Source organism: Solea solea, chromosome 2 (assembly GCF_958295425.1).
Source record: "Solea solea chromosome 2, fSolSol10.1, whole genome shotgun sequence".
Classification (NCBI taxonomy): domain Eukaryota; kingdom Metazoa; phylum Chordata; class Actinopteri; order Pleuronectiformes; family Soleidae; genus Solea; species Solea solea.
The window spans coordinates 38,590,390-38,617,567 of NC_081135.1; the positions used below are offsets into that span (position 1 = coordinate 38,590,390).

Genomic DNA, 27,178 nt, shown 5'->3' on the forward strand with positions numbered 1-27,178 from the left:
TGCAACAGCGACACTTTCTTGCACTTTCATGACCCTCTATGTTACGATCTCCACCACAGGAGTGCACATCAATGAGAAACCCACACACACACACACACACACAGAGTCACTCTCTGTACTCACACCTCAGTAATAATCAATAGTAATTTCTTTTACCACGAACGTTTCTTCGTGTGACCTGCAGCTCCCAGAATGCCCTTGAGGAAATGAAACTCATTGTAGCGTGGAGCGGCTCACGCCCTTTAATACTCGCGACCCGAGTTCAGCGGGGACCCGGGAGCCACTTCCTCTCAGGCTGAGGGGGTTGCTTTACGAGGGAGAAAGTGGCTAACATGGAAATGATGGAGAAAAACCCATTATCCCTGTAACACACACACACACGTGTGAGCCATGGTGATGGTGTTTTCCAGCAGCTGCACTGAGAAACCATCAGGTCTCTTTTAAAATGTCCAAATAACTAAAGTGTCATTTCATTTATGTCCATTTTTACTCTCTGGCTTTCGACCGTGTGTGAAGCATCGATTTCACCTGTTTTATTGTTTATATTTTGCGTCGTATCATTATCATATAGCACGAGAACGAAGGACGACAACGAATCACCAAATCTATATTTTGATTCACGGTGAACTGAAACACAGACAGACTCCGGAGACTCCTGTCAGTGCCTCGTCTAATCTCTGCAGAACCTTAATCCGTATTAAAGGAGCTCAAAAAATCTTCAATTACACTCAAAAATCAGTCTTTCCCATCTGTGTGTTTTCCTTCTTTCTCATTCCTGCTCTCCACTCACTTGTTGCTGTGGAAACCTGTTGGTTTGGGGGGGTTAAGACACTCAGGTGAGCCACTCACACACCAGTACAGCTGTCAAAGACACGCTCAGAGGACGTCTGCGGCAGAATAAGTGCTGCAACGTCCACAGAGAAGACGAACCAAAGAGGGAGGAGGACGGGGAGTGATGGGAGCACAAAAACGTCAGAGTCGAAATGACAGCATTTCAGTCACTGACGATTGTGTTAATGAAGAAATTGGTGCCTTAGTAAGAAGCTGCAGAGGCTGTTGAGCTCATTTCCAAACAGACGTGAAATGAAGATTCCCCGCTGAAGATAATAAAGCGTTGTCTCTTAATTACAGACACTGTCATTCCTGACGGTTTGAGAGCAAACGTGAAAGATCCCAGTGATTTCTGTCACTGGGGAATAGTAGAGTGTCGTCTGCATACGGTTAAATACTTGGTTTGTCTGGTGTGTGACATTTAAGTGTTTCAACCTTAAAATAAAACTATACTCTACTCACTTTTGTACTATTTTCATTTTATTTTTGTTCATAAAAACGAGACACGTGAACTTTGAACTATGACGCATTTCCAAATTTTCCAAATTCAATCCCATTTTAAAAAGAATGTGAGGACTTTTTGCACAGGTGTGTTTATGTAGTGGATATACGTTTTAACATATATATACAGTAAATATATATACATATATATATATATACACATATATATATATATATATGTATAGTGATGGGGAAATGATGTTCTGTGTTCTAAATGAGTATCAGTACATTTGATATTATTTGACTTGGTTTCTTTAAAAATATCAACAGGTTCTTTGTAAAGTTCACAGCAGTGGGAAGAAACGCACACACACTCACACACGCGCACACACACACACGTGTAAAAGCCTCTTCACACCATCCTCCCACAACAATCTGGAACGTTTCATTCTACAACAGAGAATCAGGTAGAACCAGAACCAGGATTCTCCAAACAAAAAACCCTGATCGGTTCTGATCAGAACCAGTCGACTACGTCACATGATCAGTCATCGATCAGCTGACTGACAGACACATGACGTCATCGCATTAAAGCTCTGTCTGATTCCGATTCACGATGTCTATTTTTATCCTTCTCTAATGATACACTGTGTTGTGAAATCTCGATGTTATAAATAAAGTTTCACAGATTTTAATCCAGGACTAACACTGAACATTTACGTGTGAGGTTGTTTCATTTTTAAGGAAACAGAACAAAAGTGAATTTTATTGTTTTATTATTATGTACTTTATTTATTTTAACTTCTGTATTTATTTACAATCTTCCTGTCACCTGTTAAAATAGTTTGATTTCTTTTTTACTCCTTTTATCTCATTTACTTTCCTTTACATTTAAAATATGATACAGATGTTAAAGTCTGTCTTTGTGTTAGTAAACTTAACTTAGTCTTAGCTTTACTTACACTGTGTATAACTCATAACTCAGCAGTGTAAACTAAATCTATAACTACACATACAGTACATACTTATGTACGTGATTGTAGTTTATTTCTCTGCTCGACTTCAGCTCGTGACGACAATCGTTTGCCCACGGCAACAGATGACGAACTAATAGCAGCGATTATTGTCTTTACTACCTGTGGATCACACACGCATACACTGGTATCCATGACTTCAGAGGACATTACATAGCCTTACTCCAACTACTGACCTAATTTGAAGTCCCCATAATGTGACTGTGTGTGAACAGATTTAGGTCCTCACAACATAAGGAAAACCAGGTACACACATATGCACACAGACTTAACAAAAAAGCCTCAACACTAATCATAACCACAACCATAATTCAAATCTCAGTCCTGATCAGGCAGACGCTCGTTTCTAAAGGAAGTGGTAAAAGTTTAGGACCAGGTTCTGGTCTCCATGAGGACCACAGGTCCCAACAAGGTAGGTGTTTAGTCACGGTCCTGAAGAGGCGACACAAACCAGAACACACACCCTGTCCCTGTGGTGTTTTTTCTCCTGTGAGCAGATCTGCTCCAAACAAAAGACCAGAGCAGAGAACAGAGTGAGGAGCAGAAGGCTGAGGAGGGACGATAATGAAGGGGGGAGGCAGGGGAGGAAGAGGGAGGGGGAGGGGAGGAGCCCCAACTGTTACACTGCCATAAGTGTGTGTGTGGTTGCCAGGTTGTGGAAATGTCATCCCTGTTCCTTCGACACACGACCATCATCCTCCTCCTCCTCCTCACTTTGGATCAACTTCAAAGCTGCACACAACCTCAGAACCTCACACACACACATCATATTTAACATGTATGTCATGCTCTCTCACACCCACTCCTCACACTCGTCTCCTGCTGGATTATCTCATGCAGAGACATGTGTTCGTCTCTGTGTGTCTTCCTTTGTCGACTGGGATTAAAACTAGCTCAGTGATGTAGTTATTATAACAGATTATTAATCTGTTACTATTTTGAGAGTTTTTTTGTCTTTGGTTGAGGACCCCAAAAAAATAGCCTGCGACCCATCTGTGGGTCCCAACCCAGACATTGGGAATCACTGCTAATAATAATAATAATTTACATCATATTTAATCTAGAGTATGTTTGGCATTATTTTCCTGCTGGAAATCTTCATTTCATGTCACCTTGTAAACCACTCACTCTCCCACACCAAAGCCCAGAGAGAAAATCAGTGATTTTAACATCACACACACACACACACACACACACACACACACACAGGAGTTGTTGATCCACTGCTGCCTCCATCACTGAGTTCAAATGTCTGATTTAGTCAATTCAGCATTTGAAAATCTTTGTTGACCTCAGTGACACAAAGTGACCACACGAGGCAGCAGAGGACCAGCAGCTCCTGTGTGTGTGAGTTTCTCAAACCTGGAAATGATGATGTTTCTCAAATGTCTTGTTTTTGTCCACAAAGTAAGATTCTTCAGTTTGAATGATTTTCTTTGATTTCTTTGTTTCATGGAGCAAAGAAAACAGAAAATCTTCACATTTAAGAAGCTGAAAAATCACAGAAACTGGTTTTAATGATTAAAAACAGACTCAAACTGATGAAAACAGTTGATGATTAATTCAGTTATGGATTTGTAATGAATTCATCTTCATCAGCCCGCATTTAAACTTTCATCTCTTATGACATGATCATTATCATAAGCACGAGTTGTCGCTTTAATTGTTTGTGTTACTGAAAGCTTTTTTATTCTTATTGTTTCATGATGAAGACAACGCGGTCGTGTTCGATTCCCGGTCACAGGCGCACGTCCAACACGTCGGCCGTTTACCTCTCAGCGGACCTCGGCTCAGCGAGGCCGCGTCGCTAACTGCCGAGCTAACGACAGCGTTGTGGGACGAGCTGTTTATCCGGCCGTTAAATCCCAGCTCCTGCGTTTAACTAATGTGACGCTCAGTCCTCCAGGAGAGACCAGGTCAGGCTAATTAAAGGCCCCACTGTCAATAGTGACTGTGATATTAATGAGGCTGTGAAAGAGAGAGGGGGGGGCGGGGCTAACGGGGAAGTGTCCAGGGACCAGAGGAGGAAAATGAAGATAAAGGGTTTGCAGACGCTGATGTGTACATGTGGACGTGCAACACAAGAGAAACTGTCAGATGATTTCAGAATCACTTATATAATGTAAATAACAAACTTTCTTTGCTCCATAAACTAAGAAATCGTTAAAACTCGTACGTTTTTCAACATTTTATGAACCAAACAACTCATCAATGAATCAAAAAAATGATCCATGGACTCTTTGATCGTGAAAATAATCGTCACCCGTAGACTGTGCTGCAGTTACATAATGAACAAGTGAAGCCAATGTAAAAGTGTCTGAAACCTGCATTCTCTAGAATGGCCATCAGGGGGCGACCCCACCTGATTATACACAAGTATATGAGAAACCTTGGTTGACTACAAACTCAAGGACTTTCCAGGATCAATTCCCTCAAATTCAAGGACCAGGTTTAAAGAGGGGGGCGGGACCTAATGTTGTCCAAAAAATCACTGATTTTCTCTGGACTTTGGTGGAAAACGTGAAGTTCATAAACCACTCACTCTCCCACACCAACGTCCACAGAGAAAATCAGTGATTTTAACGTCACACACACAGGTTGTTGATCCAGAAGTTCAAATGTCTTATTTGGAAGATCTCTGTTCAGATTAACCTCAATGACACAAAGTGACCACACGAGGCAGCAGAGGACCAGCAGCTCCTGTGTCCCGCAGCTTAAATCACTGATTTTCTCTCTGGGGTTTGGTGTGGGAGAGTGAGTGGTTTACAAACTTCAGTTTCCTGCTGGGATTACACAAACTGCAAGAGAGAGGGGAGGCGGAACTATAAGGGGGCGGGACCTAAAGTTGACAGACCACCTCTAGGTTTCAGTGCCTCCTGAATCATGAACCTTGTTCTTGTTGTGGTGACTTTTTCCCCTCGTGACATCGTCAACATCACAGTTTAACACGTTTGTCCACGTCTCAAGGTGTCCCGTGTCTCAGTGTCCACACAGCGAGGAGCAAGGGAGTGTGAGGGAGCGTGAGGGAGCGTGAGGGAGCGTGAGGGAGCGTGAGGGAGCGTGAGGAAGTGAGGGCGTGTGAGGGAGCGTGAGGGAGCGTGAGGGAGTGTGAGGGAGCGTTTTCTCTCTCTCTGTCGACTTGAGTGTAAACTGTTGTCGAGATGACGCCGACGACACGGCGGTGAAAGAGCTGCGGTCGTTAGACAACGATCCCCGGCAGCTGTCGCTCTAATAACCGTCACTTTGTCTCCATCACTGATGCCACATGTTACCTCTCATCCTCAGTGTGTGTGTGTGTGTGTGTGTGTGTGTGTGTGGGACCAGCAGGTGAAAATGTAAATTATAATTCACATTAGTTTTCCCTCCTTTCCCCTTTATTCCTCCATAAAGCCAGTGTGAAGTAGAAGCTTCTTATTCTTCACCTCACACACACACACACACACACACACACACACACTCTCTCTCTCACACAGACACACACACACACACACACAGAGAGCCAGCAGCAGCGTGGACCCCCGAGGAGCCATTTTGCTGCTACAATATTGGCTCAGATAATGAACACGAGCTGCTGGTTCTGGGCCTTTTAACCAAATAGACTGAAGCTGATGAAGTTTGTCACGCTGCCACAGGTAACAACAGCACGACTGCACTCACACATCAATGTCTGTCACATTATTAACCCTGTTCTCTGATACGTATATGTACTGTGTATATAACCCTGATATATATATATATATATATACATATATATATATACTGTGTATATAAAAGGCTGACCTCATCAAACCTACGTCAAAACTCACTCTCTCACACCAAACCTCATGGAGAAAACCAGTGATTTAAGCTGCAGGGACACAGGAGCTGCTGGTCCTCTGCTGCCTCGTGTGGTCACTTTGTGTCACTGAGGATTGTCGAAATTAAATATTTTAAATGCCGAATTTGACAAAATCAGACATTAGAACTTAGTGATGGAGGCAGCAGTGGGTCAACAACTCCTGTGTGTGTGTGTGTGTGTGATGTTAAAATCACTGGTTTTCTCTATGGGCTTTGGTGTGGCAGAGTGAGTGGTTTATAAACTTCCATTTTTCAAAGTAAAAAAAAAAAACCTGTCCAGTTTTAATCTCCATAAATCCACAAGAGCAGTGCAGCAGTGTTGTGTATCACAGCCTTGTTGTATGTTGTGTTCACTGAACAGCATCATGTTTGTGTGAATCCTGCACCTTCACCTGGTCTCTGCTGCCCACCCTGTTTTAATCTGGTCAGTGTGTGTGTGTGTGTGTGTGTGTGTGTCCTCGTGCTGCGTCTTTATGAGCATGTCTCCGTTTCTGTACGTCCATCTGTTTATCTCTTCATCTGTCCGTCCTAACCGTCGCTCTGTTTACCCTCCTGTCTTCCCATCTGTCTGTCTCTGTCCAGTCATTATATCTGACTGTCAGTCGTACACTGGAATGGCTCGGCTGCTCACACACACACACACACGCACACACACACACACACACACACACACACACACACACAGCCATACGTCTCATTTATATTCATTTCACCCGAGCGTCAGAGTGTGTGTGTGTGTGTGTGTCTGTGTGTAGGATTTGAAGAAGTGTGTCAACAACGATCAATTAGAGAAACCTTCAGAGCCACAGAGGCAGCGATTAATCTGCTAATCCATAAACTGATCAACAGGAAATCAAGTTTGATTTGAGCTCTCGTCCTCAGTGAAAACCAGATTTAATCCATTGAACAAAAGCTACACCTGCTTCAGTCTAAGATACTTGAACAATATATATTGCTTCCTGTAGCTTTTAAACCCACTCACTCTCCCACACCAAATCCCATAGAGAACATCAGTGATGTTAGCTGCTGCTGGTGAGCCGCTGGTCCACTTCTGCCTCATCTGGCTCATTTGTGCCACGCGAGCAGATCCAAACGCAGGATTTCAAACACAGAATTCACCAAATAGCACATTTGAAGTTACTGATGGAGGCAGCAGTGGATCAGCAGCTCCTGTGTCTCTGTGATGTCAAAGCACTGGTTCTCTCTGTGAGGTTTGGTGTGGGACAGTGACACAAACTTCAAACCTCAAATATCAAAGACTTTCGCTGATGTCAATTTCATGTCGTTAAGTGGCTGTAATCTGCCTGTAATCTGAGGAGGACGAGCATCTGCGTCTCACTAAAGTAAATGTCAGTGTTGGCAGTGAGGATGAGGAGGATGATGATGAGGAGGATGATGATGATGTCACAGCCTCAGACGATCAAACGCTGAACCACCGCTTCAGTTTCAACCACTTTAGCAGACAAACGAGACAATAATGGACATAATCACTCGTTCACTGCGTCACCTTCCACGCTCTGAATGAATGGTGTGGTGAATCTGTGCGGCACTATATATATATATATATATATATATATATATATATATATATATATATATATGTATATATATATGTACATATATATATATATATATATATACACATAGAGAGAGCGAGAGAGAGAGAGTAAACATGTAGAGTTGTAACGTGTGAACGTGACTCAGAACATTTTCTGTAGCACAAAAAAAGAATCCTAAACCAGGACTTTTTGGCTGATTTTATGATGATAACATGCATTTATTTATGTGGTAAAGTGATGATTTTCATCTGATAGATTATCAGCTGTGAGTAAATTAAAGTTACAAAGTCATTGAGGAGAAATCTCACTTAAAATTTAAAATAGTAACTCATTAAATTTTAAATCTGGCTTTAAACGTCACATGTCATCACACCAGGAAGTTCTTCCTCTGGACTCTTTCAGACTAAATCTCCCTGCGTCTAAAAAACATCCAACATTGTGTTCCTGTTTCCTCCGCTTAAAAACAAACAAATGAGCAAAATAATAAAGGTCATAAATAAAATAGAGAGCAATAATGTAACAAAAACACACACACACACACACACACACACACACACACACACACACACACACACACACACACACAAGCAGTTTCATGGCTGGATTATTAAGAAACACATCACTGTAGCTTCAGGAGAAACAGGAAAAAATGAAGTTCTGTCTTGTTAGGACCAGGTTTTGGTCTCCATGAGGACGACTGGTCCTGACGAGGTCAGTGTTTATACTTGGTCCTGACGAGGTAAGAAATACAAGAACACACACACACACACATGGACAGAGCTGGAAACATCAACTGGTTTCAAGAATTTTCTAGATCAATGGTCAGAAAAATGACCAAAGCTTACGGGCGACTAATGATCCAGCAGGTCAATACACACACACACACACACACACACACACACACACACGCACACGCACACACACAGACACACACACGCAGACACACACGCAGACACACACAGACACACGCAGACACACACACACACACCATCATTTACAGAAGTGTTCCATGTCAGATGTTTATGATGAAGAACATGAAACAGATTGATTTCCTGTCACTGACTGACTGAGGACATTTTAATAAACCCACTGAGAAAAAGACACCAATACTCACACACTCACTCACTCACTCACTCACTCACTCACTCCACATGTGTGTAAGAAGCTCAGCTGACGCAGCTAACCCTGTGTTTATGTACAAATGTAAATGTAGCAGCTGTTTGTGTCGTGGTTGTTTCTGCAAAGCTGTCAATCAAAAACTGGCTCCGCCTTCCAGACACTTCCTCCAATCATCAAACAGAAGCCCAGCTTCCGCGCCCCGCCCACTGCTCCACTGACTCCCAGAGAAGCTGAGCTTCCGTGGAAGTGTGGTGTCATAGAGAAACAGATGGTTTTAGAGCGGAGGACCAACGTCCACGACCTCATTAAAGACGACACAAAGCTGCTGTGCATCAAATCACCTGCTCCCTCTGTTTCCCCGTCTCTCTGTCTCTCTGTCTCTCTCTCTCTGTCTCCCCCCCTGTGTGTCCTCGGAGCCCGCTGACATGTCATGTGCATCAGCGCTTGCTGACACATTAGCAGCAGCAGCAGCAGTTTTATCACATGTGCTCCCCGGGCGTCTCGGCCGCGCTGCTGATGATGAGGACACTTTGACACAGGTCGTCTTCATCTGTCCCGCAATTTCTGTCAAAGACTGAGCTGAAGACAGCCACAGAAAAGTCCTCTGTTCCTTCTGCTGCTCTATGAATGGAATGGCTGCTCTTTTACTGTCAGCGTCCAAAAACTGAGGCAACAGGTGCATTCTGGGTAAAGATGCTGCTGCTGGGGTGTCATAAAAACAGCGAGGAAGACTTCATATGACAGAGTTAATATGATGGAGTAAATATGACAGAGTTAATATGACAGAGTTAATATGATGGAGTAAATATGACAGAGTTAATATGACGGAATAAATATGACAGAGTAAATATGACAGAGTTAATATGATGGAGTAAATATGACAGAGTTAATATGATGGAGTAAATATGACGGAGTTAATATGATGGAGTAAATATGACGGAGTTAATATGACAGAGTTAATATGACGGAGTTAATATGAGGGAATAAATATGACAGAGTTAATATGATGGAGTAAATATGACAGAGTTAATATGACGGAGTTAATATGATGGAGTAAATATGACAGAGTTAATATGATGGAGTAAATATGACAGAGTTAATATGATGGAGTAAATATGACGGAGTTAATATGACGGAGTTAATATGATGGAGTAAATATGACAGAGTTAATATGACGGAGTTAATATGATGGAGTAAATATGACAGAGTTAATATGATGGAGTAAATATGACAGAGTTAATATGACGGAGTTAATATGATGGAGTAAATATGACGGAGTTAATATGACGGAGTTAATATGACAGAGTTAATATAACCAGAGTAGGGAGTTGTTGCCTTTTTTCAGTCTCTGCTCTGACAAATGAAAAACGAGGACAAGAAACAAACGAGGGACAAAGAGACAAATGTCCCAGTGAGTGAAGACAAAGAGACAAATGTGAGACATTACATATGAATGAATGCAGATGAAAACAGTAAATATTTCATGTTCTCATCCCGATCCATTCATCACGTCTGTGAACACGTCGTCCTTCTGTCTGCTCTGCAGCGACTACTAATGTCTGATCATCCATCTCGAGTCACAAGTAACAAGTTCACAGTTCACTCGTTCATGTGCAGAATCTTCAAAGCCCATGAGACTTTACATTCATCCTTTCACCACTTTCATTTTAAAATACTTTTCATGTTTTATATAGGATTAGTATTGTAGAATAAATATGATTATTTCGGTTTAGATTACATTAGATTACAGTAGGAGAAAATTTGATTAAATTAGGACAAAATTAATATTTGATAAGATTACATAGGATGACACTAGAATGAGATTATTTCAGAGAAGAATAAATACATTTAGATCAAATTAGATTATTGTATAGATTAGGCTAAAAGATTAGATTAGAAATAAGATTCAATTAGAATATTTTCAAATAAATAAAACAATATGGGATTAGATTACATTACATTAGGTAAAAAATGTATTCAATTAGGATAAATTCAGAATAGATTAGATTAGATTAGACTAGGATGCATTTAGATGAGAAAAGGTGTGATTAGAATAGACACATAGAATACATACAAGTAAATGAGATTAAATTAGGATAAATTAGCACTAGATTGGATGAGATTACAATAAACTAGATGAGATTAGATCAGACTAGGATAAAAACATTTAGATATAATTGGATTAAATTACTTTAGATTAGATGTGGATCACATATGATATTAGATTGGATTAAAGTAGGACACAATTAGATTACACTGGATTTGATGAGAGTAGATTGGGATAAAATATGGTTAGATTGGATTAGATTATTATAAAATAAAAAAGATAAGACTAGATTGAATCTGATGAAATTACATCAGAACAAAATTAGATTAGGATAGACTAAGACGAGATACGATTACATTGGACGTAATATTTTGGAACAACTGTTGGATTAGAGTAGATTACATCTGGACAATATTAGATTAGACGAGGATAAAATCTGTGTGTGTGTGCATGTGGAGAGTGAGGAGCGAGTAAAGAAGAAGAATCACGGCTAAATTTAAAACATGACGGAGAAAAAAACTCCACACCTGTGACAGGTGTCGTCTAATGAGGAGAAGTCAGCGATGTTCACACACACACGCACACACACACACACACACAGACACACACACACACACACACACAGACACACACACACACACACACACACAGTGACATCTCGGCTAAAGCAGCTGCTGAAAACTTCACATTCCTGCTTATAATTTGAATATTAAAGTGCGTTTTTCAAATTTTTCTGTTAGAAAACATAACACCTGTAACTTTTAGAACTCCTCTTTAAACACAAAGTATGGATTATTTATGGATTATTTATAACTGATGTTAGAACAGAAACATTTACACTTTTTTGTAGATCACTAATTAGAGCTGTTGTGTGTGTACATTGCAATATTAGATTTTTCCAATATTTTTGCAGTATCGTGATATCATATTGTGACTTAAATATCATGGAAATATTGCACCGCAACTTAAATATCGTGACAATATCGGATTGTGACTTAAATATCGTGTTTATATCATATCGTGACTTAAATATTGTGCTAATATCGTATTGCGATAATATCATATCGTGACTTAAATATCGTGCTTATATCATATTGTGACTTAAATATCGTGCTAATATTATATTGTGACTTAAATATTGTGCTAATATCGTATTGCGATAATATCATATTGTGACTGAGATATCGTGATAATAAACACGTAAAAAATATACACAATTTGTTGTAATACATTATGGGGACTTGCTTTTTGTCCCCCCAAGGAAGACAAGTCCCCATAATGTGACTGTGTACTACAACATTAGTAATACCTGGACACACACACACACACACACCTGCGCGGGATTCACACATTCATCCAATTATCTCGACAGTGAAGAGCTGCAGAGTCAGAGTCACTGTGTCATTTCTCTAAAGCTGACGGTGCAGGATGAGACGGAAATAAGAAGAAGGATAAAATAAATACCTGCTTATGTTAATACACGCACACGCACACGCACACACACATGCACACACACACGCACACACACGCACACGCACGCGTGTGATTTCCTCTTTGGATAAAAGCTTGAGTGGTTGTTTTTTTTAAGCCACAGAGTGATGAAAAACATCCTGTCCTCCATCTTTAATAGAGACTAAATGTGTTTCTGGTGAAGTGATCTGTGCGTCTGTGCGTCCGTCAGAGCTTTAACAACAACTCACAGATCAAAGACTGAAGATTGAAGATTAAAGGGACAGTTTAGGGTTTTCTGAAGTGTGGTCTGATGTACCTAAAGAAATCTACATCATCTTCTTAAGTCTGCAAATATCCTAAGAACCACTTTATCTCACCATGAGTCAGCTTTTTCTTACTGGAAACTGAAGTTAGTAAAGCGCTCACTCTCCCACACCAAAGCCCACAGAGAGAATCAGTGATTTTAACATCACACACACACACACACACACACACACACAGGAGCTGCTGATCCACCGCTGCCTCGTGTGGTCACTTTGTGTCACTGAGGTCAATCTGAATGAAGAACTTTAAATGCTGAATTGACAAAATAAAGTGAGTGGTTTACTAACATCCATTTCCTGTTGGAAAAAGTCTATTTCCCGATGAGATACAGAGGAAAACTTGTGTTTTTTTGATATCGTAGACATAGATTTGTGGCTAAAATCAGTTTTTCCATGTTTTTCCCTCATGAATTCTAAAAACACACATTTACATAGATTTACATCCTTCTGTATCAGTGTTCACCTGTGGGAGGAGCTGCCAGAATAACAACAACCCACAAATGAACACAATATTTGACCAGAGCAACATATTTTATATTATACTGATCTCCACCTTAATCCCTTCCCACACACACACACACACACACACACACACACACACACACGGACAACATGTCGTTGTCTGTTGCTTCTTCTGCAAATAGTGTCTGATAATTGGACACTGTGGAAACACGAGCTGCAAAACCACAGAGACCAGAGACACACACACACACACACGTCAGCAGTGTGTGTGTGTGTGTGTGTGTGGTAACAGGTGCATCATCCAGCTGCCACTCCCACAGAAAACACCACACCAACCCACCCTTTTTTTCTTTATTGGCCTTTTGATATTGAAAAAAAAGAGTCCAGTCACCGTCTCCGTCTCCAAAGTCAATATTTGCTTGAATTAAACAAAAGCAGGAAAAGACGGTGAAACTGTGAGGAGTCGAGGAGCAAATGAATGATGCAGGAAAACAAACACGTGAACGTGCGCCACATTCAATCATTCAGCTGGAAAAAGAGATTTGAGTCTCCGCCGTCCTGTCCTGTCCTGTCCTGTCCTGTCCTGCTGCTGGACGAGGACGGCGGACAGGACAGGACGCAAACGGACGCGGACGGACACTCATGTGTGTGTGATTTTTCATCTTCTTAAATGTGAATATTTTCTGGTTTATTTTGAAATCATTAAAAACTGAATTATATTGAATTTGTGGACAAAAACAAGACATTTAAGGACTAGAAGAAGATACTTTAGGGACCAAAAACAACTGATCAGTCTTGACAATAATCATTAGTTGTATGTATTTGTTAAGTTTTTCACCCCCCTAAAAAAATGCAGGGAATTCCATGGAAAATGTAAATATTCACTGTTACTATTTGAATGTTAATCAGTTGAATTGTTTCTATCATAACAAACTCATATTTCCTGTAAAAACAAAGAAATCATTTCCAGGTTTGACAAACACTGATCAACATTTTCTGGACCAAATATCGAATCAATGAATGGAGGAAAAACTCGTCAGATGAATCAATGATGAAAATAATCCCTGAGTTGAGTGTGATGTGATGGAGGCAGCTCCTGTGTGTGTGTGTGTGTGTGTGTGTGTGTGTGATGTTAAAATCACTGTGGGAGAATAAAGTGACACTAAATGAGTTTTTCCAGCAGGAAAATCATGTGTAAAATGTCACAGACTTGAGACGATGAAGTCTGAATCACATGAGTTCATTTCTTCATCATTTATGGATCATTTGATGGTCTTTGGTGCTTCTGGTGATTTCTTGGCAGCGTGACGTTGTTCGACTCCAGTGTTGGCAGACCTCAGATCTGTAGGCAGTGATTTATTTGGCGTCTGAACACTTGATTAATGGCGCGTGCTGTAAATAAGATGTCAATTTTCTCGCTCTGATGAGGTGCACAGACGGAGAGCGTCGGAGCGTCGGAGCGTCGGAACTCCCGGACCTCGGTTCGGATCCTCAGTGACTCTCAGCAGCATCTCTGATGGAATAAGATCCCAGAGCCGTGTATCCACATGTGCACTGTAGCCCTGAAGGAACTCATGCTCCATCTGCTGATTTCACAGTTCTCACTCATGTCTCTCTTAAAGCAGACTTTGGATCACATGAAGGCAAACAAGACGCCGACTTAAAGCTGCAGTGTGTGATATTTATTACAGTCACTTTATTGGTAGAAATGATCAATTAATGTTAAATATTTTGTTTTTCGAGCTGAAGAACAACAACGTCCTTCCTGGTACATGAAGGCCACCGTAGTTTCTGTAGTGCCTGCAGTCTACAATCTCACCACCAGATGTCACTAATTGGGGGCCGAGCATGAACTGTTTTTTCTTCAGATTATTATTATTATTATTCAGTGTCATTATTGATGGGATTAACGTCCACCAAAGGTGAAACGCAGATGGAGCAAGACAAAACGAAGTTGCACGGAATTTCACCAAACTCGGTGGAGACGACGTTTCAGCGCAAGACGAACAAAAAAGTCCACTGGGACCACGACCGCAACTCAACAGGAAGACGGCCATTTTACTTTGGGCGTCCGCCTTGAACGAACTCCAACATACAAACATATAACTGACGTCATCAGCGAATCAATGCTTAGAAACCGACAAGATACCGGAAACTTTACCAAAAAATTACGTAAAACGTAATAAATTAGCAGGAATAAAACATTTAAATATGAGTTTTAGATCCCACAATGACTCAAATGATCCATTATTAACCCATGACTAAAACATTTGTCAACTATTTTCTTTATAATCGATAAATAATTTTGAGTGCTTTTGAAAGTCTTTTCTTTCCTTTCACCACAACCTGTCTCGGCAGATGCTGCTCGTCTATCAGGCTCTACACTGACCCCTAGTGTTTGACTTTCTCTTCTCTCTGTAATATTGTAAAGGTTTCTGCTTCACCATGTACACAACCTCAAGATTTTGCGCTATACAAATGAAATTTAACTGCATTAAATCCAATATTTTCCAGGTTGTTTTTGTTCCATTTGACCAAGGAATCAGTAAAAGTGTAAATTTTTTACCTTGTGGATAAAATATGACATTTAAGAACTTTTCAACTGATTTTTAACTTTTTTTTTCTTTCAGTTGTTATGTGATTGTCTGTCTCCCTGTCCTCAGGAGAGAAAAACACGTCAGCAGCAGCATGCATCAGATGCTGCTGCTGATGCTGCTGATGCTGCTGCTGCTGTGACTCACAGGCGTAAATGAAGACATTAGAATAAAGATGAGAGACAGGAATGCGTCTGTCTCTGAGTGTGAATGAAGACACAGTCCTAGTAGAAAAGAGGACGTCCTCTGTGAAAGCTGGACTAAATGCATGTGGACACACTGTCCTCGTACGAGACGTCCATTTGTCTTTATGATGAAAAAGTCAGTGCCCTTCAAAATAAACTTCCTGTATGTTTTAACTTGACCTTCTGGACTCAACAGAACTGCTCACAGAGTATTTTTAAAAACTCCTGTTCAGGTCAGATTTGATCTAAGGCTGCAAATAATAATTATTCTTATAAATCTTATCTGTTGTTCATCTCCTCGATGAGTTGTTTGGTCCAAAATATGTCAAAAAATATTGATCAGTTTTTGTCAAACCTGGAAATATAGATGTTGTTTTTGTCTTTCTTAAAATATAATAAAGGATTTCTTAAAATATTCACATGTAAGAAGCTGGACAATCACAGAAACTCTGCTTTTACTTGGAAACGCGTATGAGACGTGACAACAGATAAAAGATCTAATCGCACTGTTCAGTATCTTTCAGAGCAGAAAGTGACAGAGTTAATCTGTTAATCTGTTAATCTGTGTCACACTTTACACAAACATCTGATCACTGTGTGAAAACTACAGGGAAAAGTCGGAGAGGATCAGTCACTTCATCAGGAAGCTCATCCTCCAGAGAGAGAGAGCGCGCCCTAGTGGCAGGAATGACCCTGAACACAACACTAACATTTAAATCTCATGTTTTCTCTCAAACTGAGCTTTTAATCTGCTTCATCTTCAGGTTTTTTCCTGTGTTTACTTACTTTTTAAATTCCACGTCCACTCAGCTCATGTTTGGAGAATATTATTATTATTATTATTATTTATGATCATTTAAGGAGAAACAGGCAGTGATTTGTGTGTGTTTGTTGTTTTCAGAGCCTCAGTCACTGAGCAGCAAACGCACTTTGATTCATTTGATTCGATTTTTGTTGCATTTATTCATCCATTAGTGTTTTTTCAGAGCGAGGACTCATAATGGAGCAGGTTTTAGGAAACATTAAGAAGACCGAGGTCTGTCCGAGCTTTAATGAAGCCAGAGCACAAACTCATCTGCTTCTTATCTAACGCCGCTCTGACTCCATCGCTGTCGTTTACCGTCATTAACGACCCTCGGCCTTCGCTCCTCATCTCCTCTTCACCTCGCCGTGACATCGTCGTTAAAACCACCTGCGTCTATTTGCGTCCTCTCTCACTTCCTGTGTCTCCTGACAGCTCGTAGTGAAGTCTCCGCCTCTCTGTGACGGAGGAAACGCTGACGGTAAAGATTTATTCTGGTGACGCTACAAAAATCCACACCTGACATTTTTTCGACAGCAGTTTTCCTCGGGCTCTTTTCAAAACCTGCTGCCCAGACTGGATCTGGATCTGGATCCGTCACCCTGCTGTCATCTGTGATGCTAACCTGGCAACTTTGTCGCTTGATTTAGTGACTTTTCAGGACACGAAGCAACGAGCAAAAAACCTCTAACTGTAACTCAGAGGTACAAGGAAATGTTTAGAGTTTTTCCCAAAGGAAAGACTGAGAGACAAATTACACGATACAACACAACATGATATAACACGACACGATAAGATACGATACGATAAGAGAGTCCTTTATTACTCCTGCAGTGAGGAAATTTACATCGTCACAGCAGCAAAGACAGAAAAGATAAAGATAATAAATAATAAGCATGCATTCCCATACAGGTGGAAATGACAGGTGAATGAATGATGAGGACAGGTGAATGAATTAAGGTCCCTGAGTGAGTGAGTGAGAAATTTAAAGCATCTGTGACCTTTGACCCACGTTGACTGACACATTATGTATTTACATATTTTATTTTGTCAGGACTTTCATTTGTAAACGTTTGTATTTCAATAAAAACAAATCCATATGAAGTTTGAGTTCCCTTGTCTTTTTTTTTGCTTGACACAAGATAAAGAACCTTGTTAAAAAATAAAAAGAACTGACCTAAAGAGCCACGGCACCGCTCTCAAAAACATCACAGACAATAAACGGTAACAGACCTAAAGAGCCACGGCACCGCTCTCAAAAACATCACAGTCAATAAACGATAACAGACCTAAAGAGCCACGGCACCGCTCTCAAAAACATCACAGACAATAAACGATAACAGACCCAAAGAGCCACGGCACCGCTCTCAAAAACATCACAGACAATAAACTGTAACAGACCTAAAGAGCCACGGCACCGCTCTCAAAAACATCACAGACAATAAACGGTAACAGACCTAAAGAGCCACGGCACCGCTATCAAAAACATCACAGACAATAAACGATAACAGACCTAAAGAGCCACGGCACCGCTCTCAAAAACATCACAGACAATAAACGACAACAGACCTAAAGAGCCACGGCACCGCTCTCAAAAACATCACAGACAATAAACGACAACAGACCTAAAGAGCCACGGCACCGCTCTCAAAAACATCACAGACAATAAACTATAACAGACCCAAAGAGCCACGGCACCGCTCTCAAAAACATCACAGACAATAAACTATAACAGACCCAAAGAGCCACGGCACCGCTCTCAAAAACATCACAGACAATAAACGATAACAGACCTAAAGAGCCACGGCACCGCTCTCAAAAACATCACAGACAATAAACGATAACAGACCTAAAGAGCCACGGCACCGCTCTCAAAAACATCACAGACAATAAACGATAACAGACCCAAAGAGCCACGGCACCGCTCTCAAAAACATCACAGACAATAAACTATAACAGACCTAAAGAGCCACGGCACCGCTCTCAAAAACATCACAGACAATAAACGGTAACAGACCTAAAGAGCCACGGCACCGCTCTCAAAAACATCACAGTCAATAAACGATAACAGACCTAAAGAGCCACGGCACCGCTCTCAAAAACATCACAGACAATAAACGATAACAGACCCAAAGAGCCACGGCACCGCTCTCAAAAACATCACAGACAATAAACGACAACAGACCCAAAGAGCCACGGCACCGCTCTCAAAAACATCACAGACAATAAACGATAACAGACCTATAGAGCCACAGCACCGCTCTCAAAAACATCACAGACAATAAACAATAACAGACCTAAAGAGCCACAGCACCGCTCTCAAAAACATCACAGACAATAAACGATAACAGACCTAAAGAGCCACGGCACCGCTCTCAAAAACATCTCTAGCGGACGAGAAGTTCTGTTTTCATAACAGTTCAATAACAGACTCCTCCTGGGCTTCCGTAGTTCATAGGAAGTTCACAATTTCCTCATAACGGGCAGAAGTGAAGAGTTTGTACCTAAGACGCATGAAAATGTAACTTTTTAAACATTTGTATGAAGTGTTTTGTAAGAAAAAAAATCCATGTAAACTACAAAAGTGTCTGTTTTGCTAAAAATTGTTCATTCATAGACGTGAAAACACAAGTTTATTATTTTGTAAATGACTTTAAATGTGGCACTAACACAGGATTATCTTATCTAATCTTCAGATTTGACTCAATTTATTAGCGGTCCGTCGTCCGTCCAGTGTCTGTATAAACGACTGCGTCGCACGATAAATATCAGCTGACTGACAGACGGAGATGCTGACGGAGCCGATGGCTTTATTATCAGGCCCATCATTATCTGCTGCTGCTGCTGCTGCTGCTGCTGCTGAGGAGGAGGAGGAGTCAGGAGGGAGTTAGATCACCGAACACCACAGGAGGGAAGAAAAAATACACACCTGAGACACGACAACGCTCCACCGATTAATCTGTGCTGTCAAACACACACCCACACACACACACACACAAACACACACACAAACACAGGGTATGGAAAATATGAAGAGGTGACAGACTTTAACCCAGAGACACACACACACACACACACACACACACACACACAGGGGAGAGGGTGGGAGGTAAACGATGACAGGCTGAAGGATGGAGCAGAGAGTGGTGTGTGTGTGTCTCCTGTTTCTCTGTGACAGAGCAGTGAAGTCTTTAAGAGGCAGAAGACTTTTCACTTTTCTCCTGATAACTCCAAGTTTTTACCTCAAACTTGACTTGAGTGACTTTACATCAGGGAGGGAAGAGTGTGGAGATGGAGAGGCTGTGTTTGTTATCTGCCCCACACCAAAGCCCATAGAGAAATTCAGTGATTTTAACTCTGCTGGTCTGCTGCTGCCTCGTGTGGTCACTTTGTGTCACTGAGGTCAATCTGATTGAAGGATTCCAAAAGCCGAATTTACAAAATAAGACGTTTGAACTTAGTGATGGAGGCAGCAGTGGATCAACAGCTCCTGTGTGTGTGTGTGTGATGTTAAAATCACTGGTTTTCTCTATGAGGTTTGGTGTGAGAGAGCAAGGTTCAAGGTTCAAGGTTTTTCTTTGCCATTTGTGCTTAAACAGACAGACTACGAGTCAGTTGTAGGAGACAGAAACACAAACTTAAGTATAAATATAAATATAAAAAGTACAAAAGTAGACCTCAAATTTAAATCTATACAGAGTATAAAAAATAATAAAAAATGTAGAAGATGTGGAAAAAAATAAAAAAATAAAAGATATACAGATATACAGCAGATTATGTTGTATTGCACTGGGGTGTATTGCACATTTATCAGGGAGAGGAATATTGCACATAATATGACACTTGGTTAAGGTGAGGTGTGTTAGAGAGTTCAGGGGTTTAGATTTGCCTTCAGTCTGACTGTGGCTGAGAAAAAGCTGTCGTCTGTGCTGTGCCTCAGAGGCAGCAGAAGATCACAGGGTGGATTTAAGAGTATATTTGCACTTTACACTTCCTTAAAACGTAAAAATGACATTCAATGTTTGTCCGTCTTTTTTGAACAACAATAATAAAGAAATGTATCGCAGGAGCAGGAAATCGCTGCCTCGTCTCGTCGTCATTCAGCTGAATGTGAGGCGTGACAGAAAGGAAAGGAAGCTCCACACGTGTCCTTGTTAGGAAGCAGGACTCAAGCTGTAACCTGATTACAGTCCAGCCAAGACCCACTCAATTAATACAATAGCAGCCGCCTGCAGGCACTCACAGCTGCTGCTGATGCTGCTGCTGATGATGATACTGATGATACTGGTGATGATACTGCTGCTGATGATGATGCTACTGCTGCTGCTGCTGCTGATGATGATGATGATGATGCTGATGATGATACTGGGCGGCTCAGTGGCCGATGAAGTGAGCATTGATTGAAGTATTATGCACAAGAATTGTATCCCGTCTCTCTCTCTAGTAATTTTGTTTTCAACATCAACAAATTCAAAATAATGGTTTTAATGAAGACGCCGAGCGAGTTCACTGATTACACAAAATGAAAAGAACTAAACAACAATCAGGGATGACAAGGATCGTATTTACGTGTGCGTGTGTGTGTGTGTGTGTGTGTGTGTGTGTGTGTGCGTGTGTGTGTGTGTGTGTGTGCGCTCAGAGACATGTTGGCTTCAGTATTTGTCATGAGAAAAAGTCTATAAATACTAACTTGTATGATTCAGAGGCTGTGATGTATAACTGCAGCACTTCAGGTCCATATTTAGAGGTGTGTGTGTGTGTGTGTGTGTGTGTGTGTGTGTGTGTGTGTTCCAAGGTTATTACAGTTAACGAAAAACGAAATAACGAAAACTAAGATTGAAAAAAACATTTTCGTTATAAGTGAAAAATAAATTAATACTAGAGTTTAAAAAAAAGGATAACTAACTGAAACTAAACTAAAATTGTAAAAAAGTGTATTTATTTTGACATAATATTTATTATTATCACCTTTGTGAATCTTACACCTGGAAAATACTCACATTACAAAAAACTAACACTAAAACTAATAAAAACTAAGCATTTACAAAAAATAAAAACTAATAAAAACCAATCACAACTAACTCATTTAATAAAATAATGAAATCAAATCATTTCCAAGAGATGTTTTGTAAATAATTTATTTTATATGAAATGCTATTTAAAACACATACAAATGCAAATCGGTTATAGGGGCCCCAAAAAAATCTCCTGCGACCCATCTGTGGGCCCTAAAGCCAGTGTTTGGGAACCACCCCTTGTAAAGATTCTGATTTTTTGCGACACAGATCAGATTTCCATGAGGTCCTTGAAGCAGATCTCGTGTTTTCTTTCAGCTCTGAACGTTTTCCACGTTCATTCAAATCAGACGAGACGAAGACGAGTAAAACAAACGCAGGGATTTTGAACCAGAGACGAGGGGCGGAGTTTCAGAGTAAGACGGACGGGACACATTTCACGTGTGTGTGTGTGTGTGTGTGTGTGTGTGTGTGTGTGTGTGTGTGAGATAGGATTCACTGCAACACAAAGCATCGCACACACACATACACACACAGCAGTCTTACTGAGGACACTCCCGAGATCAGTTGTGAGGACCACGGTCCCAAACTGTCCTCACTCCCTGTGATCTACACGATTGTTCGTCCTCACAATGACGCAGATCTGCGAGCACTGCAGGGTTAAGACCTGGTTCTAGGGTTAAGGGTTATAATTAGTTTTATGTCGAGTGCCAAGTGAGAAATGTCAGCGTGAGCTGAGGCACAGGTTAAGTTCAGGACTGAGATTTGTGTCGCTGTGAGGGTCAAGGGTTAAGGGTTAAGGGTCTACAGGGAATGCATGATGTATGTGATGTGCCCTCCACACACAGGTTTGCACAGATAAGGCCTTTACCTTAGCAAAGGCCTTATCTTTACCTTAGCAGTAGCCTGTCAATGACCAAGTTATTGGCCCATTAATGGTCGATGAGGACGGCGGGTCCTATGGTTTGTGTGTTTCTTGGTCCTCTCACACACACACACACACTCACACACACACACACACACACACACACACACACACAGAGTAAGTGTTTCATTAAGGAACTAAAATGTCATTATTTAAAACAGAAACCCTGTTTTTCGCAGCCTGCTCCGACGTTCCATTTATATTCAGACATCAGTAATCAGCCCCTCCCCCTCCTCCTCAGCAGCTACACACACACACACAGTCCCACCCCCACTGCCCCCCCGCCGCCCCGCCCCCTCCACTGACAGGCAGAAAGGCCACAATGAATTCTTGACATGCAGCGCGAGTTAATTACAATGACTGCACATGTTCTGTGGGAGAGAGACGTGTAATTATCAGCACCTCCAAACACATGAAGGCTTCACACGGCCACGCTTCCACTGCAGCCGCCACACGGACCACCACAAACCATGCCAACATACAGTCCTGCTGATTTATTTTGAAGAGCCACAAGGGGGCGCAGATACGAGAAGAGAGGCCAAAGATGGAGAGGATACAAGAAGATAGCAGAGCAGATGAGAAGAGGTGAGAAGATACAAGGAGGAAAAGATATGAGGAGAGACAAGAAGACACGAGAGATGAGACCAGAAGGACTAATGAGAGAAGACATGAAGAATCAAGAAGACACAAGAGGAGAAGACATGAGAAGAGAAGAGAAGAGAAGAGAAGATACAACAAGAGATAGAGAAACCCCAACCCAAGATATGAGGAGAGAAGACGTGGTTTTATTGACTCACTTCTTACATTGTCTTTCACCAGAACCAGAACCAGAACCCTGGTCCTGCTTCCTTCACATCAGCCAGACATTAATTAACAGATACGAGAAGATTCTAGAAGAAAAAACCCAGAGTGAAATCAGTCTCACTCTTTCTCAACATCAACCTCTCTCTGTCTGTCTCTCTCTCTCTCTCTGTCTGTCTGTCTGTCTGTCTGTCTGTCTCTCTCTCTCTCTCTCTCTCTCACACACTCCCTGTCACTGTCTCTCGCCCACTCTCTCACTCAGCAGGAGACCAAACACACGAGCTGCTCATCGCATCTGTTCACACGACTCCCTCGCCAAAAAGAGAGGGAATAAAAAAGAGAGGGAAATAGTTTGTATACACCCATATATGTGTGTGTATGAGAGACACACACACACACACACACACACACACACACACACAACAAAAGCAGCAGTCGTGTCATAAAAGTAAGAAAATAAACTTTGAAATTGTTAGAAAACAGCAGAAGTTCAGTCGAGCTGCGGTTACACAGTTCCTCTCCACTACACTAGGCGGCGATATTCCTCATAAGAATGTGTCACAGAGCAAAACAGCTACAGTTTTACCATTCACTCATTCACCCATTCACTCACATTCAGGTGTCTTGCCAAAGGACACATCAGTATGAAGGCCAGCGGAGCTGGGAATCAAACTCACAACCTTCAAGTGGGCGGAGCGCAAAAAAGTCTCCAGTGACCCATCTGCGGGTCCCGACCCGGTAGTTTGGGAACTGCTGCTTTGGGGGAATAGCTAATTAGCGTGATTATAAACGGTATGAAATGCTAAATCGTCAAAGCCGCTTTCACCCATTCATTTATTCACTCCGGCATGTAGACTATAGTTGGATCGAACCCACAACCCTCCATTTGGCAGACGACTCACTCGGCCACTAAGCCACCGTCGCACCAAAGAGTCTTTAAAAATGGGACGGATGGAGCAGTTAACCACCAGGGGGCGACGTTCCAATAACTTGGAACGTTGTGTTTAAGTTGGAAATCAGCTCGTTCCAGTTGAAACCTTTGACACACAACTCGGAAATTCCGACTTGTGACAATCATCTCCAGAAGTCGGAACTGGGAGTGACGACGTCACCTCCGAGTTCACGACGTTCCAAGAAAAGTGCGAAAAAAGCATGGACGCAAAACTTGTCCTGGGCGAGCCATTCGCTCGCAATACAGGACGATAACAAACCTCGGCAACAACAGCGACTACGTACGAAAACACAGGAAGACAGTTTATGTGAAGCAAACGCGACATAAGTTCGCACCAAACCCCAAAAATTCCAAGTTCCAACTACAAATGGAACGCACCAAAAGAGTGCGACCCAATCAGCATCAAGTGGGCGTGTCTGTTTTGCAACAGGAAGACTGTGAATCAGAGTTTCACGCCACCTAGTGAGCATCTCTGGCGTTACACCTGTCGATGTAAACACACAAATGTGCGTTTTCTTTTTACACAAAAATGTGAATGAAATCAAAACGTGTGATAAATGTGAGTGAATGTGAGAACATGATGCTCTCTGAGTGTTAACCGAGTCATTGATGGTCGATGAATCGCTCCAGCACTCACTGCTTTCATATATGAAAACAGTAACAGTGTAGCATCATAAGTTGAGAGTGCAGAGAGAATGAAGTTGGCACGAGCTCGAGCTCAGTAACTCACGGGTTCCATCGAAGCGCGTGGCGATGGTGTCCAGGAAGGTGTTCTGCGGGGCCAGCAGCCCCCTCATCACCGGCATCCTGCTCCGCGTGGACTGGCTCCTGCGCGCGCGGCGGCCCCCGGGGCCCCCGGCGCCGCTGCCGGACTCGTGCGGCTCAGAGCCGAAGCTCGGCAGGAAGCGGGAGGTTCCCGGTGCGCATCCCAGCCCCTGCAGGAGCGCACCGATCCGAGAGACGCGCGGCGGCTCCAGCTTGGCACCGCGGGGGCTGTGACCATACTCGAGTCAGCGGAGAGCGCGACGGTTCACTGTGGGATGCACATGGCGCGTGCACCTCCCACCGAGGAGGAGGGAAATAACAATAATAACAATAAAAACTGCGATGTGTGTGTGCGCCCTCGCGCTGCGTGGAGAGAGAGGAGAAGATGATGGAGAGAGTTTTGGTGCTGATGGTGCGCGAGGAAATCTTATATCACAAGCTCCTCCTCACTCTCTCTCTCTCTATCACACACACACACACTCTCTCTCTCTCTCACTCACTCATTCTCTCGCTCTCTCTCTCTCGCACACACACACACACACACACACATTCTCTCTCTCTCACTCACTCATTCTCTCGCTCTCTCTCTCTCTCTCTCTCTCTCTCTCTCTCTCTCTATCTCTATCACACACACACTCTCTCTCTCACTCACCCATTCTCTCGCTCTCTCTCTCTCTCTCTCTCTCTCTCTCTCTCTCTATCTCTATCACACACACACTCTCTCTCTCACTCACCCATTCTCTCGCTCTCTCTCTCTCTCTCTCTCTCTCGCACACACACACACATTCCCTCTCTCTCTTAAAAATAATTCAAACCAGTTTCTGTGATTTTTCAGCTTTAAAATAAATTTGAAAAAATACAAATTGTAATAGTTTCTTGTTTTTTTTCTCCATAAAACAAAGAAATCATTCAAACTGAATCATTTTTGGTTTGTGGACAAACTCAGAATCAGAATCGAAACATACAAGGAATTTGACTTGGTGTTTTTGTTGTATTTGAATACAATAACATTCTAATTAAAACCCAAAGATATCAATATTGTACACAGTAACACAAATCATCAGTTTCTGACATTTTCTGGACCAAATCAGTGGTTAAGTTTTAATCCAGTTTTGTACAAATGAAAATAAATAAAGTTTCCTTCTCATCAGGACCGCATGGCTCAGAAAAGCCAATCATTGCATACTCCATTACTGCCACCTGCTGGTCAAGCTGTGTCATTACATCCACCAAGTGCGTTCGTCGTCTTTGCTGATATAACATGATATATTATATTATATTACATTACATTACATTACATTATATTATATTATATTGATCCAAGAACAAATAGAACCATCAAGACAATAAAGATAAAACAATTAGAACATGAAAGAGATTATTGATGAAGTCCAGCAGCAAAACACAAACAAACGTCTACATTAACAAATGATCAAACTTAATTTCACAGTGAGAAGGTCAGAGGTCACTTACTGTACAGACTGTAAAAACTGTGTTTATGACGTCACAGGCTGTATCAATAAAGTTGATCAAAAGAAAATGCATCTAATATATAATTACCCAGGTTTTTATTTAGACTTTCACCTTTTTTTTAAAACATTTCATCTTAGTGTTCACTCTAATGTTGACAGTTTATCTTTTTATGAAAGTGCATATATTTGCACATTCATTTCATATATATATATACACACATATATACAGTATGTATATATGTGTGTATATATATATATATACAGTATGTGTGTATATATATAGAAAAAAAATAGAAAATACAGACTCCAATAATAAGGAGGGATTGCTCATGCGTTTTTTTCTATTTTAAATATGGGCAACACTTTGTGATTAGCCTTAAAATGTCTATATACATACAGTCTTTATTATTAATAATAAAAAGATATGATCGTTATCTTAAAACTATTACAACACACACACACACACACACACACACCAGAGAACACAAGCGACGGAACAGGCTGTCACATGACACACCTTCACGTGACGACGACTATCCGTGGAAATAAGAACGCATAAATA

General features: G+C 41.4%; 1 protein-coding gene across 1 annotated transcript in view; it reads right to left on the bottom strand.

Moving 5' to 3' along the window:
* The window catches only part of kcnh3 (potassium voltage-gated channel, subfamily H (eag-related), member 3), a 78,436-nt gene extending 52,865 nt beyond the window's left edge, over positions 1-25,571 (bottom strand). Inside the window, exon 1 of the mRNA XM_058623222.1 lies at positions 25,110-25,571. Coding sequence (XP_058479205.1) covers positions 25,110-25,185 — 76 coding nt within the window. The 5' untranslated portion in view covers positions 25,186-25,571. The remainder of the gene's footprint in view (positions 1-25,109) is intronic.
* Between the last annotated feature and the right edge of the window lie 1,607 nt (positions 25,572-27,178).